A 15,289-nucleotide genomic window follows, 5' to 3' on the forward strand; every position below is an offset into this window, starting at 1 on the left:
CTGCAGGGCCTGCGGGGCAGCAGTGAGATGGTCACTGTGCCGAGGACGGACATCATGCTGGCCCTGTCTGGAAGTCTGTGGTACTGGACTGAACCTTGGGTGATGGCCTGTGGGAGCGAGCAGGCACCTCTGCCGCTCCCCCCAGAAGGACACCCCCAAGACAACACAGAACTTCAGGGGTTTGCAAGCCTCATCTGGAGGGGCCATTGAATTAAGGAGGTGGTGGAGAGCTAGGCAGGGTAGTGGGCGTGCCTGGCCATGCACATGGGGAGGGGCCTGCATGTATGAGCTGTGTGGCCTCTTTAGGAGAGAGTCCAGTTGTCTGGAAGTCTTGGACATGATTGGGAAGGCTGGTCGGGGGTGGGGAGCTGTGTTGGGGAGTGTGGGTTTTGTCCTGCCAGTGATGGGAGTTGTAGAATCCCCTGGCTCCCTTCTTGTTCTGAGTCCTTGAAGGGACTGCCCCACCGTTAAGGACCCAGCTCAGAGGGAGCTGGTCCAGCCTGGCCTGTCACTCACTGGCTGTGTGGGCTAGGCTTGTGAGCTGTGGGGACCTTCCCTCCCCAGGCACAGACCCTCATGAGCCGACAGCAGTGGGGCCTCCCTCCGCCTCGGGCTCCTGTAAGTGTGGGACCGGCGCCTTGCCTAAGCTGAGAGCTGATGGCACTGTACTTTCGGGGATATGAGAGAGATTGGGGAGGGGAGCGTGGTTTCCAGCAAAGCCAGCTTCCCGCTCAGCCACTTCTCAGCAGGCCCAGGCTTCATGCCTCTGGACGTTTCAAACTTGATTTAAGAGGGGAAAGGCCCCGTGGCCTGCTTATGCAGAAGGGCAGGGCCTGCCCCACCCCCCTTCCGCTCTCATCCAGACCTCTGTCCCCCTCGGCAGGACTGTGTTAGGCAGCCGGCTGGGGCCTCTGTGCTCTGGTCTCCCAGGAATTGGGAGTGGCCAAGACCAGCGAGGTTGGCACCTCCTTGGTGGCACAGGGCCTGGCTCAGGAAGGTCACAGGTACATTTATTGAGGCCCAGAGAGACCATAGCCTCAGGTAGGGAATGCCCCTTGGACATGACCCCGGATGGAATTGCAGCGCTCAAAAGTGGCTCGTCCTGGGAGGACATCCCGAAACGCATGAGCGATTCCTCGAGGAGGGAGAGGAACTGTAGGGAGAAGAGCAAGGGAACTTCAGCATAATCAGTAAAGTTTCATTTGGTAAAATATCCATTTGGGGGAGAATTGCGTGAGACAGACAGGTGGTACCAGGAGGGATGGAACTGAGTGTTTATTACTTTCTGTGATTTTCTGCATCTAAACAACATTTTGAAAATGAAGAAAAGAAAATGAAGAAAAGGAAAGTGAAAGTTATATGAGCTGGTCAGTGACCTTTCTTGCAAAAGGGAAACTGAGGCCCATTTCTGGCCTGACAGAGTCCAGGGTTCAAGCCTGGGGAGGCCACCAGCCATCTTGCCAGGCCTTCCCTGGTCATGTCCTTGGGTGCTCAGAGCGGCATGGGCTGGGTCCCTGTTCCAGGGGCTGGTTTCCTGGGGGTGGGGCCAGCTGGTTGTTATGAGCGGACTGTGTTGATTTTTCCCTTGGTCTCTTCATGAGCTTGTTGAATTTCCAGGGAACGTGTGGGGCCCCAGGCACCCTGTCCACCCCATCCCCGAAGCCACACAGCTTTCACCTGGGCCTGGACTTCAGAGACAGGAGGGCCAGCCTGGTGTTCACAGTGCAGAATCTCAGAATCAGCTGAATAATCAGGGTTCTCCAGAGAAGCAGAACCAAGAGGACACAGATAGCTATGACGTCTTAAATAAGGGACAGACACACATTTATTTATGTCTATACATATATTTACACATGCGAGGCAGGAGATTTATTTTAAGGAATTGGCTCACACAACTTCAGGGCTGGCAAGTCTGAAATTTGTAGGGCAGCTCAGCAGGCTGGATATTCAGGCAAGAGTTGATGTTGCAATCTTGAGTCCAAATTCTGCAAAGGCCGTCTCCTGGAGAATTCTTTTCCCCAGGGGGCCTCAGTCTTTGCTTCTAAGGCTTTCATCTGATCGTCTGTGACCTGCCCACCTTATGGAGGGTCACCTACTCAGAGTCGACCGATTTAAACACGAGTCCCAACTAAAACATACCTTCACAGTAAACACAGACTGGTGTTTGACTAAACTGGGCGCCCAAGTTGACATGTACAATGAACCACCACACCCAAGCTGCTCCGTTACAAAAGTACCCAGCCTGCTACTCTAAAAAAACACAGACTCTGAGTTGATTTGCCCGTGACATCTCTGGCCACACCTCCAGGCCTTCCGGCAAGTTCCCTGACCCCACGCCCTTATCCAGAATGGAGATGGCATATCAGGTTCTCCAAGGACACCTAGGTGTCACCTGTCATCTGGTCCATTCTGGGGAAGCCATGGCACAGGGCGGGCAGGCTGAGCCTCCTGCTCAAATATGCATAGATGATGATAGCCCCTCCTCCCTAACAGCCAGATGGAGACACCCCACCCAGCTCCCTCATCCCTGGGGAGGTCAGGGTGGTGAAGGGGCCTGTGGTCCCTCCTCCCCTACCTGGCCAGGGTGCTCTCAGGAGCCAGTGACCCCGCCCCCATCTGCCAGCAAGAAGTGGCCAGGTGGCATTCCTCCCTCGGTGTTAGGAAGGGCTTTAGAGAGCAGGGCCTGCCATACCAGACAGGCCAAAGGACTTGGGGTGCTGGGGGCCTGCTGAGCCACAGGGCGGGGCTCTGAGTCAGCACCCCGACCTCGTGTCCTGAGCTGAGGAGGAGGCGTGGGCACCAGTTCTGCCTGGGGTGGATCCCTCATTGGGTAGGTGGCCACTGGGAGGGTTGAGCAGCCCGGAAGCTCTGGAAGCCCCGGCTGCCTCTGGGCCTGCTGCTGCGGGCTGTCCTTAAAGACGTGTCTCCACTCTGGGGAGAGGCCAATGGAGCAATCTATGTGGCAAATAGGTTGTGATGGAGAAGCACGTTGCTTGTTCCTTCTGAGTTGGAAGAATTGCACACCCGTGTCCTGCCAGTTCCTGAGGTTGTCGTCCAGAGGGCCAGCTCTCTGTCTGTGGGGCACATCCGTGTTCCCTTGGAGGGGTGTCACCATGAAGATTGCAGGGCCCGCCCCCCACGGGTCTGGTGAGCCTGAGCACCTGCACTGCCACCAAATCCCCAGATGATCTAATGGTGTGGGAACCCCACCTGGAGGACCATAGCTCCATGAAGTGGGTCGTGCTAAGTTTTGTCACAGTAGAGAACCTGGGAAAACGTGGCCTACTGACTGAAGGGGCCTTTGGGAGGGTCCAGTCTCCAGTGATGGAGACCCAGACATTATGTATGGCCTGTGCCGTGTGTCACAGCCTGTCCCCCCTCATTGCCCGTCCCCTGCCTTTCTCCGAGTCTGCCGACAGCTCCCAGCACATTTCCACTCTAGGGCCTTTGCCCTGGATGTTCTGTGGATTTCCTGGCCCAGGCCCCATCTCTCTGCATTACCGGGTTATGACCACACCTGACACAGGAAGTGCTGGTCCTTGGTGTTTGTTATTTGGGCACCTGTGGCAGATGTGAACCCTCACCCTAACTTGAAGCTGGCATCGTCCTGCCATGTGGGCCAGCTCACTGTAATGGCTGTGATGCTCTTGTAGGAGCTCTGTGTCACCCTCTCTCATCCTCTGCCCTCTACGGAGAGGAGCGAGGTGGCTGCCCTTGCCCCGGGCCCTGAGTGGTCTGGGTAGGGTTGTTGCTGAGGGCTGAAGAGGCCCCATCTGGTGGTCAGTGCTGGGTGGGTTGTCTGGCTGGCTGGCAGGATCTGGGTGGCCCGGGCTGTGGCCTTGAGGAGAGGTGTGTGGGTGGGTGAGAGGCCTGTGTCCTGGTTCAGGGAAGTCCTCTGGGCAGCGTGGCCTCATCGTGCCCATCATTTCATGTGGCGTTGATGGCACCGCCTCTGTAGGAAGCCCCATGCTATGGAATGGGGCCACCTTTGCAGGAACCCCCACACTGTGGGAGGGGGCCACCTCTGTAGGAACCCAATCAAATCAGTTGACCTGAAATTAGGGGGTAGGGATGGGTGTGGGAGTGGCTCTGGGTCATGGAGCATCATTGTTTACTCAGAGCCTAGCGCTAATCAGTGTGGTCCAGAGGCCTCTGGACTTGTGGGGTCAGGCAGCTAGTGTGAGGGGACTGTCCAGACTGCCTCCTCTGTACATTCCAGAAAGCAGGGTGGTGGCTGCACCCTCTTCAGTTTTACAGTCAACTCGTTCCTGAAACCAGCACGCCCCCTCCCCTCATATGTGCCCTCGCTCTCAAGAGAGCCCCCCAACTAGCCCTCCACGAGCACATGCATTAGGTCCTCACAGTCACCTGGGGAAGGCAGGGCCAGAAATGCTGATGAGAGAAGGGGTCGTGGAGGAGAAGCAGCCACTGGCCTGGGGCCTGCGGCCATCTCTGCTCGAGGTCAGCTCTGCTCGAGGCCGGCTCTGCTCGAGGCTAGCCTTGGGTCTTTCTGGGCTTGGCCTCTGGCACAGAGGAGCCATTTCGCCATCTGCCCCACCTACCGGGGGCTGCGACTTCACTGGGGAGAGCACCAGCTGGACCCCAGGCAGACCTGAATCATAACCTGAGGCCTCACCTGGTCCCACCCCTGGACAGCTGTCCTGTCACCACGCCTGTTTCTGGCTGCACCCCTCCCAGGTAGGCACCCTCTGTGACAGGGCCACCTGTGGACTCTGGCAGCTGGTGCAGGAGGAGCCCCTTGCCTGCACAGAGCTACCCTTCAGGGTCTGGAGATACAGTTCAGCTGGGATCCCCTTTTCTTGAGGCTGGAGGGGTCCTGCCTGGCTCTGAGGAGTCTTGGTGGCAGAGATTCGGGAGGCCAGTGACCTGAGGATCAGGCTCAGCCCTGAATAGGACCCACCCACTTGGAGTGGTGGAGGGCACCAGCTTCCCCCCTCCCTGGTTTGGCAGGCGGGCTCCCTGTGCTGGTGACTGGCTTTGGGGACCTCATTATGTAGGCCGACTGTGTCACCGGTCAAAGCGACCCTCTGTATAGGCCCCAGCTGTGCCCCGTTCCAGTCCACGGCCCAAGCGGGGGCGGGCCCACCACACATCAGGGCCCCACGTCCATAAACTACTCCCTTCCTGGGCACCCTGCCCTCGCCTGTTTACCTGTGTCAGCTGCAGAGATGTCCGGGCAGATAAGAGCCTGGTCTCCTCCCCTGGGAGGCGGGGTCTCTCCATGGAGATCCCTCCCTGTGGAATGTGGGCCCCACCCCTGCCCTGGAATCCGGCTGAGGCAGGGCAGCCAGTGCCTACTCTTCAGGGGAACGGAGCACATAACACATTTCTGCTCTCCCAACAATGGGCAGCGTCGTGGTCATCACTGGGACCACCACTGGCAGTCGGGAGGGTCCTAGGAGAGGATCTTGGGTTGCGCAGCAGGGAAGGGGGCTCCTGGCAGTGCTGGGGAGGGGGTCTGAGCAGCCTTGAGGAGTACAGAGTGCCCTCCTTGTTCACCTGAGCAGAGTGCTGCCTGCCTGCCATGGGGAATGGGAGATGCCTCTACTGTGGACACTTTGGGGTTGGGAGGCCTGTAAACAGTTGAGTCCTGTAAACAGTTAGTCCTGTAAACAGTTAGTGAGGCTCATAAACAGTTAGAAGGCTGCCTGTGCCCCCAAGGAGCAGCTCACATCAGCACATGTCACCACTGCCTGGGCCCCCTCAGGCAAGGCAGCACTGGTTGAGAATGAGGGCTCAGGTGTTCAAGTCCCCCTTGCTCCACCTGCTGCACCTCTGGGAGCCCTCTCCTCACAGCCTCAGCCTGCTCATCTGTGAAATGGGCACAGTAACATTGGCCCAGGCTTGTGTGGGAGTCTCATAGGTGATGCCTGCGGAGTTGTTGCTGGTGAGCTGTCAGGACCCCCAAGACTTGGTTTAGCCCCCCTCCCCCCTTTTTGGGCCTCTTGGCACCTGTGCTGCGAAGGGTTGGCCTCATGACGTCTACTTGGCCCCTGGGCAGGTGGTCATCCCTCCTATCACCCATGCTGTCTCTTTGTCCCTTGCACTCTCACCTGTCTGCAGCTGCTCCGCCCCTCCCAACCCCTTAAATGGGGATTCACCAACAGCCTGGGCTGAGTGTGGCTGGGAAAGGCATGCTGCTGGTGCTCTCCATACCTGCGGGATTGAACTGAGGACTGTGGTGGGCACCTGTGGCTGCCTCATTCCTCTTTTGGGGTTCCTCTATGACCCCCCAGGTCCTGGGCACTCAGCATGGCTTCACAGAGCTGGTGCAGGGAGGGCACCCGGCCATCCTCACCCTGTCCTGCCTGGGTCAGGTGAGCCATAAAACCAAGTGTCCCCGACACCGTGCTCATTAACCCGGACACCGTGCTAGTTAAACCCGAGCCGTGGCGCCCAGGCTTCGTGGCCCAGCTCCAAGTAGGTAACACAATGTCCCTTGGCTGCCAACGCCCCTCCCCCCTTCCCCTGCCCTCCCCTCCCCCCAATGTCGGCTCCTTGGTCCTTCTCCTCTGTTGACTTTAGACAGACCCCTTTTCTGCCACAAAATGAAAGTCTTCTCTCCTGTGAAACAAAAGGGATTTCTGTGAGTGTCTGAGTTTTTAGAGCTTTGTGACTGAAGTGCTGAAGTGATGCCTGTGCTACGCTCTGAGGGTGTGCGCTAGACACTTCCCGTGTCCTGTGGAGCTGGGCAGGGTGGTGGGGATGTCCCCGTGACTGTCCATCCTGCTGTGGGAGTGCAGCCCCCAAGGATACCAGTGTGTGGCCAGCGCCGGAGTTACCAAGGGGACGAATGTGGGCTTGGGCGGGGAAGTGTTGCAAAGTGGGTCACGGAGGGTGACTTGAAGGGCGATGGCTGAAGTGCCAGGTGTTTCAGGGAGACTGGTAGGCTTTGCTTGGGCTGTGGGCAGGGTGGGTGAGGAGGGTCTGTGCTGGCCAGGCCCCCTCAGCTCCCCTTCCCACCCTCCATAGTCTGTGTGCCCTTCAAGGGTCCCTGCGTGCCTGGAGCTCTGAGATGCCAGGCCTCACTGCCCATGCTGACCCCAACCAGTTCTTGTCCCTAAGGGTAAGGGACGCTTGACTGCCCTGGGGCCCCAGGCCAACCTTGCCAGCTTTCCTCTTCCAGAAAGGTGGGGTTGACCTACTCCCTGGGTCATGTCTGGGTCTGGGTCTGGGTTCAGGTTCTGCACCCTGCCTCGGGGACATGGCAAGTGTGACCGCCTGGGTACTGTGGCTGCCACTGTGGGAATATAAGGCTCAGCTGCCTGGGCAGCTCCAGTGGAGGGCAGGGGACAGCCAGGCACTGCCCAGTGCCTCCTCTGCCACCTCTGTCTACCCTTTCCTTCCTCTCCCTGCCCTGTCTGCCTGCTGGCAGAAGCTAGCAGGGAAATGCTTATGGGTTTGTCCTTCAAGCCAAATCAGACAGAGGGAGCACTCAGGAGATGCAGTAGGCTGGGGGAGGGGCTGGTACCAGGACCCCGGTCCCCAGCAGCTGCCCTGGCCTGACAGCTGTCACCTGGGGACTCGAGGCCTCCCAGCCCTGGGCCCTGCTTCGCCTCCAAGGAGCCTCGCCCGGCTGGTGGCAGAAGGCAGGGCTGCAAGGTGCCTGCCTGGTCGGGAACGCTTGGGTCCCACCCGCTGTTGCCATGACCCTGTGCAGACACAGGTGACTCATGTCCTTCCCAGCCCCTGGCCTCTTCTCTGAAAGGAGCGCCAGGGCTGTGGACCCAACCCCCTTTGGTGGTATGTTTCCTCCAGTCTCCCCCCGCCTCCCCTCCCGTCCACTTGGTGATGTCCACACTAACGCATGTGCATGTTCTTGTAAAAATGGAAACCTCACAAGTAGGGCCAAGGGTCCCTCTGCACAGGTGAACACTGACGTCAGTTTGGTGTTGATCTTTCTGGGCCTTTTTATATGTCTGCATACACAAATGCTGTTTGTTTTCATTTCAGTCTTACACAGGAAGCATCGTAGTGTGCGTCGATGGGTGACTGTGGCTTGGGCGGCCAGCAGTGTCTTAGAGCTGGGTCCAGTTAGCTCTCCCCTGCTACATACCAGGCACTGTCAGCCACAGCCCGAGGGGCGAGGGGCGAGGGGCGAGAGCTATGATCCCTCCCACTTAACAGCTGTGGGAACTGCGGCACAGAGAGTGCCCGCCTCCCGCAGAGCCAGGTGGGACCGCCAGATCGCAGGTTCTAGCCCCGTTTCACAGATGGGGAAACCGAGCCCCAGAGGAAGGCAGTGATGTTTCCTGGTTCCTGGTTCCTGGCACGGGCTCTGTGCCACTGGGCCACCTCCTTACAGACTTTCCTCCTGACTACTTAGCCCTTGGCCATCAGCCCTTCTCGATTCGACCCAGAAGGCCAGCCCCGGCCCTTGGGCCTCACCCCAGCAGGAGCGCAGTGGGAAAAGGAGGAAGTGGCCGAGTGACAGGCAGCAGCCCTTGCACTCCTCCCTCTGCCCTCCTTGACTCCCTTTCCTCCATGTGCTCAGCCCTGGCTGCCTCTGGGAGGGCCTGGTCCCCTAGCTGAGTGGGAAGGTGGGCAGCTGTGCCCTCGTCCTGGTTTCCTGCATCGGGCCTGCTGGCTGGGTCCCTGCTCACCAGCTGCCGCCTTAGACCTGCTAGTGCTGGACCAACCCTCCCTACCTGCCTGTGGGCCAGTTTGGCAGCCCCTGCACCCTGGCCTGGGGACGACCCTTATCCTGGTGCCTTCTGTACTTGGGGCACCTAGACCCAAGCCATTTCCAGGGGGGTGCCAGCCACTCCCTGGGACTCCCTTAGTTTCCTCACCTGCAAAGTAGAGGTAGCAATAGTGCTCCTCAGGTGCATGGGGATACTGACAGTGATGGCCTTGGTGTGTTTGCGCCCCAACCCCTGGTCCCGGCCCACCGCCTCTCCCTGGGACATCGCAGCTCCAGCATCTCTCCTACGGTAGAGCCACTGTCCCACCTGTGGGTGCAGGCAGTGTGGTGGCAATGCTCAGGCTGCTGGTCTGTTCCTAAAGCCGTCCTGCAAATGTTGCTAAAATGTCAGAGCATCGCTGCTAAGACACTGAGCAGCCACGTGTGAGGTGCCTGCCCATCGCCACCTTAGCCCTCCATGCTGCGTGGTTGCCCCCACTTTATAGATAGGAAACCGAGGTTCGGAGCAGGCAGCCCTCCCCTGAGATCCCGTAGGTCTGGGTGGGGAAGATCCAAGTGGATTCCAGGGCCTGGCGGTCTCTTCTCCCCTGAGGCATAGGCCAGACTCTGGGGACTGTCCCTGGAGCTGCATGTGACCTGGGGTCTCGGATGTCAGACATCCCCTTGGCAGGCCCCTTTCTCCCTTCAGGCCGTGGCCATGGTGTCCAGCCCTCCGAATGGCATGTCCTGGCTGAGTGGTCCCGGATATTTGTGACTTTCACTAGCCCACCCCACCTTCCCATCCTGACCTGGCACCAGCTGAGACCAGGGGACCATCAGCCCCCTCTCCAGGCCTCAGTTTCCTCATCTACAGGAGAGGATCTGCTGTGCTGGGTGAGGGTTTGGGAGGGGTTAAGCTTGTGCTGGTGGGGGTAAGGGAGTCCTTTCCTGCCCAGCATGGCTTTCTCTCTCCTCCCATTTCTATCCTATTGTTCCTGGCTCAGGAAAAGGCATATTTTCCCCATGAGGTCACCATCCTGGCCACTGGCAGCTCCTGAAGGGGAGGTAGGAGCTGTCTGGGCAGGGCAGGCCCTATCCCCCTTATCTGATGTCACTGGTCCCCACTTCTTCCCCAGCTGAGTTCTTCTTTCTCTGTTAGAGGCTGGGGCTGACGGAAACCTCCTCCAGCCTCCCCTTAGTCTTAGCCTGACTTCAAGGTTGAAAGCAATGCTACCTCCTCCAGGAAGCCTACTCTGATGTCCTGGCCTCCTCAGCATGCAATCACATTGAAGCCATGTTCATGGCTCTTAGAACAGCAACCTCAATGGACAGACACAGTGTCGCCTGCAAGCCCTTGATGTGGAGCTAGAATTCAGGACCTAAAGCCTGGCTGCACCACCCACCAGAGAGGCCCTTCCTCTGAGAACCTGTTTCCTCATCTGAACAATAGGGAGTGTGAGAGTTGGCCAAGGTTCTGCTATTGAGGCCAGTTTGTCTCTGCTCCCATGCTGGCCTGAGGTCACGCTTGCTTTGCTGGCTGGCCTCTCTCCCTGTCCCAGTCCCTTATGACTGGGGGAGGGTGACAGGATGGGACATAAGTCAGCCCCTACTCTTAGCCATTGCCCCCCACCCCGCAGCCTACTCTGCTGGGACTGGGAGCCAGCCGCCAGCTTCTTCAGCTCTTGTCCAGTAGGCCAGTGTCTGGGGCTGTCTGGGCGCCACCCGCCTGCCCAGTGCCGGCTTCCTGGCTAGGCTTATGGCAGAAGATGGAGTCAGGAAGACCAGCCAGGGCCAGCCCATCTCACAGCCTGTTTCTGGGGGAGCTGGGGTTGGGCAGGCTGCACTCCGAGACATCCCCGGGGCCTCTAGGAGGGCTGGAGGCCCAGTTTCCTCATCTGTGTGGGTGGAGATGCTCACCTCAGGCACGCATTGCCTTCCTCTGTCTAACTGTCTGATGTGCCCCTGGAGCTTTGGCAGTGTCTTCCAAGGGGCAGGTCAGCTGTGTGGTGAATGAATGAGTGAAAGAATGAATGACTCTGTGGGGGGCATTGTTACCCACTCCAGGGCAGGCCCAATGCTAGGCCCACATGGATCCCTCCCAGGGTGGGGGCAGCAGCCCATGCACCCTGCATGGGGCTGACGTGCAGTCTGTTCCAAAGTGCTTCCTACATACTCCCCTCTGGCCCTGCTCCCTCAGATTCTTCGTCTCTCATTTCCCAATTTTGGCAAACAGCTTCTCAGAGATTCTTTTCTTCCTGTTCAGCCTGGGACGGGGGGAGAGGATGGGGAGGCCTGGTCGCGGCTCCACTGGCAGCAGCAGTCGGGCTCGGGCCAGCCCCTGCCCCCCAGGCTCTGGTTTCTGAAATCCTTCACTGATTTCAGGGGCTATTTGTTTATTTTGGTAAAATACACATAACATAAAACTTACAATCTTAACCATTTTCAAATGTACATTCAGTGGCATTAAGTAAGCTCTCAGGCCCTAGCCGGTTTTGCTCAGTGGATAGAGTGTCGGCCTGTGGAATGAAGGGTCCCGGGTTCGATTCCTGTCAAGGGCACATGCCCAGGTTGTGGGCTTAATCCCCATGGAGAGCATGCAGGAGGCAGCCGATCAGTGATTTTCTCTCATCATTGATGTTTCTATCTCTCTCTCCATCTCCCTTCCTCTCTGAAATCAGTTACTGTATACACACACACACACACACACACACACACACATATGCATGCTAGAGGCCCAATGCACGAAATTCATGCAAGGGGCTCTGCCCTCGCAGCCCCGGCTTCGTCTGGAAGGTTGTCTGGAATGTCATCCAGAAGGTTGTTTGGCCGTCTGATCTAATTAGCATATTATGCTTTTATCATTATAGATACATTCTCACACACACACACACATATTTAAGTATGCTCTTAGTATTGCACCACCATCACCACCATCCATCCACAGGACTTCGTCGTCAGCCTAAACTGGAACTCTGCCCCGTTAAACACTAAGGGCATTCCCCCCGCCCAGCCTCGGGCCCTCTTACAGAGCCCGGAGCCTGCAGATTTGTGGCGGTGAGGACCTGTCCCTCCTCCTCAGAGCTGTCCCCCTGCCTCCAGGAGCTTGCCTGGTGCCTACTTCACATCAGATCCCCTGTCGTGGGCTTTTGATGCCATCCTTGGTGTGTGTATACTTGCTCAGTGTCTGGCGTCCCTGGCAGATCAGAACATGAGTGCCCGAGGGCAGGGACCTGCAGAATAGGTTCTGTGGAGAGAGTTACTCTGACGGATAGGTGGGTGGGTGGATGAAAGACTGGGTGAATGGCTGGGTGGATGGATATCACCTGGCTGGAGAGGCTCTCGCCAGGCAGGTACAGAGGGGTGGGGTGCCAGCTCTCGGGGACAGGCCTGGGGCTGGCACTGGGGTGGGGAAAGAGGCAGTGCTCTGGGGCCTGAAGAGTGCAGCTCTGGAAAACACACAGGGACCTTAGAAGCCTTTTCCATAAGTGCATTTCCCTTCTGCCTCTTGGGCCAGATCAGATTGATTTTTTAAAAATGAAAATTGAAAAACTTTAGATTTAGAGTTGAGCTGATCACTATAGCTAGTGTGTGTAATGGAAGGAGGAGGCATCTTAACTTTGGGGACGGCTCCCCAGGGCCTGGAGGCATGCTGCAGTGTCCAGAAAGGGAGGAGGGTCACCCGGAGCTTGTGACCATAGCGCTGACCATGTGATTCTGGGTTTCCATGTTGCTGGGGTGATAGAGGGGCTTAGTCAGGGGGTAGGTAGGAGGGAACTAAGCCCTGCAGCTCAGCCCTGCCCTTGGCCCCTCACATCTGTGATTCAGTTTAACCCTCCTGACGACGCTTTGGGCAGGTAGTTTAACCCCATCGTACAGATGCCGGACAGGCCTGAAGAGCGCGAGCTGCCCACAGGGGCCGAGAGCTTGGGGGTGAGAGTTGGCAGGGGGTCTGAGTGCTTCAAGGAGGAGTTCCTCCTTTGTCCCTGCCTCTGTGGTGAGACCACCGAGGGAGTCCAGCTCCAGCCTGTCCCAGCGGCATGGTCCCCAAGAACCAAACCTTTCTAGCACAGGCGGGGAAGCCATCATCCCCAGCTAGTGACTGGCAGCAAATGGTGCCACCTCTGCAGCAGCACTGCCCTCGGCCTGGTTCAGATGCCCTTGTCTCTGGAAGACCCTGGGAAGGTCACAGCGATCAGGGCAGCTAGAGGCCGTGCAGCAGGCGAGGCCTGGGTCGCACCCCCAGGGGACCCCCGTGCTTGGAAGGTATGGGTGGGGTACAGATGCCTGTTATCCTGGTTCCTTCTGTTCCTGGGGAGACGACCTGGTCCTGGCTTGTTTTTATCACATCACACCTGGCCCTGCCATCTCCCCCAGTGGGAAGGAGGAGTCAGGTCCCTCTGCTCAGTCACAGACATCTGGGCCATGGGGCTGGGCTGACAAGGAAGGCACAGATTTGTGGTGGGTACTGGCACCTGCCAAGTTCTGTGCTGTCCTCCGGGGCCTGGTGGGCAGGGCTGGGTCAGTCTCGGCCTGTTCACTATCGGTGCCACTTGAGGAGTAGAGCAGGCAGAGGGGCCTCCAGCTCTGGGGGCCTCACCAGTGGTGCCCATGTGCTGCTGGCCCCCTTGGGCAGTGTGCGGCGCCTCTCGGGCACCCCTGGAAAGACCAGGTGGGCCCACAATTCCTGTGATGAGACCTGCTTCGAGCGGGCCGCATCTCCCCATTATCTCCTGACCACCTGCAATTCCTGGGGGCAGGGAGGTCGCCCAGCCACCCTGCTGCACTTTATTAAGAGTGTCAAACAGGGTGAGACTCAGGAAAGTGCCCACAGGGCGGAGAGGCAGGTTGGATTAATAAGAGGAAAGGCAGGAGTGAGCTAATGACACAGAGATGGGTGGGAGCCAGACCAAGCGCTCCGTGCTGGGCAGTTCACGCATGCGACGTGCCATGTGCTGTGGAAGACACAGCCACAGAGACTAGTCCAGCGACGGGCGAGTCCCCATGGCTTTGCACAAGTGAAGGCTCAGGGAGCTGGACCCCAAAAGCCAAGTATGCTGTATGTTCATTAAAAGTATAAAAATTTTTAAAGGAGAAAAAGCAAAGTAGGAGATCAGTCACCACCTGTGTCTGCCCACAGGAGGATGGATAGGGCTTTGTGGTGTGTGCCTGAGACACACAGACACGATGAGAACCACAGGTTTCCACAGGGACAATCCCCAACATGTAATGGTGGCGAGCTGACTACTAGAAGGGCCGAGCGGCAGCGTGCATGCACCGAGTGACGGAAAGTGTCCCGTGTTGTCTGGGGACACAGTGTGACAGTGGACGTGCACTAAGGAACAGGTGGCATGTTGTCTGGCACAGTGTGACAGCATATGAGTCCCAAGGGACAGGTGACATCGTGATGAACAGGGTGGCCGGTATATGCAGGGCATGAGCAGCCTCACAGGAATGACAAGCATGGATGGGGGGGCAGTGTTCTGGAAGGCAGTGTTCTGGGGGCTGAAGTTTGGGGGATGATGTTCAGGAGGCTTTGTCAGGGGGACAATGTGAGGCATGGGGCTGGCCGTTCCCCTGCGTGCAGCCCTGCTAACCATGTGTCTCCCTCTGCAGCCTGCCTGCTCCGCTCCAACGCGCTCTCGCTGGTCTACCTGCTGTTCCTGCTGCTACTGCCCTGGTTCCCGGGCCCCTCCCGGCACAGCATCCGAGGTAAGGGCCAGGCAGTGGCTCCTGCCTGGAGGGGGAGGCTCGGGGCTCAGAGCTCTCTGTCCATGTGCACCCAGCCCAGGCACCCAGAGGGAGGGAGGTGTTGGGTCCTCCTCAGAAACCCTGGGCAGCAAAGAACTTCTGTGGTTTAACAGCTGTTGGTAACGCCTGAGTGGTCCCTGGTCTCCTTTTCATCATCGACCCCTGCCAACTTCAGAATCTCTTTTCTGACCGTGTGTTACAGGGGCTTGCTGAAGGTAATGGAGGGTCACTGGGTGGAGTCCCCTGACCCTGACGCTCTGGTCCAGGGCTGTGGGCTGGTCAGTCTTCCCACCGCTCATTCTCCCACCCCTACCCTGTCCCAGCACCATCCATGCATCCTCTCACCCAGCGAGGCTCCAGCCCTAAAGTCCAGCAAGCACATTGGCTCTCCCTGCCCCCAGTCATAGGCAGGCTCCATCCGTGTTCACCCAGCACTCCAGGGCCTCGGTGCACCTCCGACCACCTCATAGTCCGGGCATCACGGCACAGCTGGTGGGAGGCTCTAGGTCCTGAGCTCTGGAGGGTGGGCACTGTCTCAGTCTTCTGTGCCCGCCACACAGACAGATGTGGGAAAACCCATCAGGGAGCTGTGCCCACTGGAGGGCTGGGACAGTGCGGCCCACAGCAGGGACCCATCCAAGAGGGGCTGGGAGCAGACAGGCTGCTGTCCCATCTCAGCACCTGTGTCAGAGGGGCGGGGTGAGTGCGGGCCTCCTGCTTCTTGTCCCTCGTCTCCTCTCTCCATCCTCCAGGCAGCAATGGCTGCTCAGTTGTCACTCCATCACCCTGACTCCGACCCTCCTGCCCCTCTCCCAGGGTTAGGGCCCACCCAGGGACCCATGATCAGCCTGTTTTATAGTCAGTTGCCTGGCAATCTGATTCCCCTTCACTGTGTAA

At 58.3% G+C, this 15,289-nt stretch overlaps 1 protein-coding gene across 3 annotated transcripts in view; it reads left to right on the forward strand.

Moving 5' to 3' along the window:
• Positions 1-15,289, forward strand: part of PIEZO1 (piezo type mechanosensitive ion channel component 1 (Er blood group)) — a 59,951-nt gene that overhangs the window by 16,285 nt on the left and 28,377 nt on the right. For all 3 annotated transcript variants that reach the window (XM_070398636.1, XM_070398637.1, XM_070398638.1), the window contains exon 2: positions 14,258-14,353. In XM_070398636.1, coding sequence (XP_070254737.1) covers positions 14,258-14,353 — 96 coding nt within the window. The remainder of the gene's footprint in view (positions 1-14,257; positions 14,354-15,289) is intronic.

The sequence above is a fragment of the Myotis yumanensis genome, unplaced genomic scaffold (assembly GCF_028538775.1).
Source record: "Myotis yumanensis isolate MYYU_CA2020_CCGP unplaced genomic scaffold, mMyoYum1.0.hap1 SCAF_18, whole genome shotgun sequence".
NCBI lineage: Eukaryota > Metazoa > Chordata > Mammalia > Chiroptera > Vespertilionidae > Myotis > Myotis yumanensis.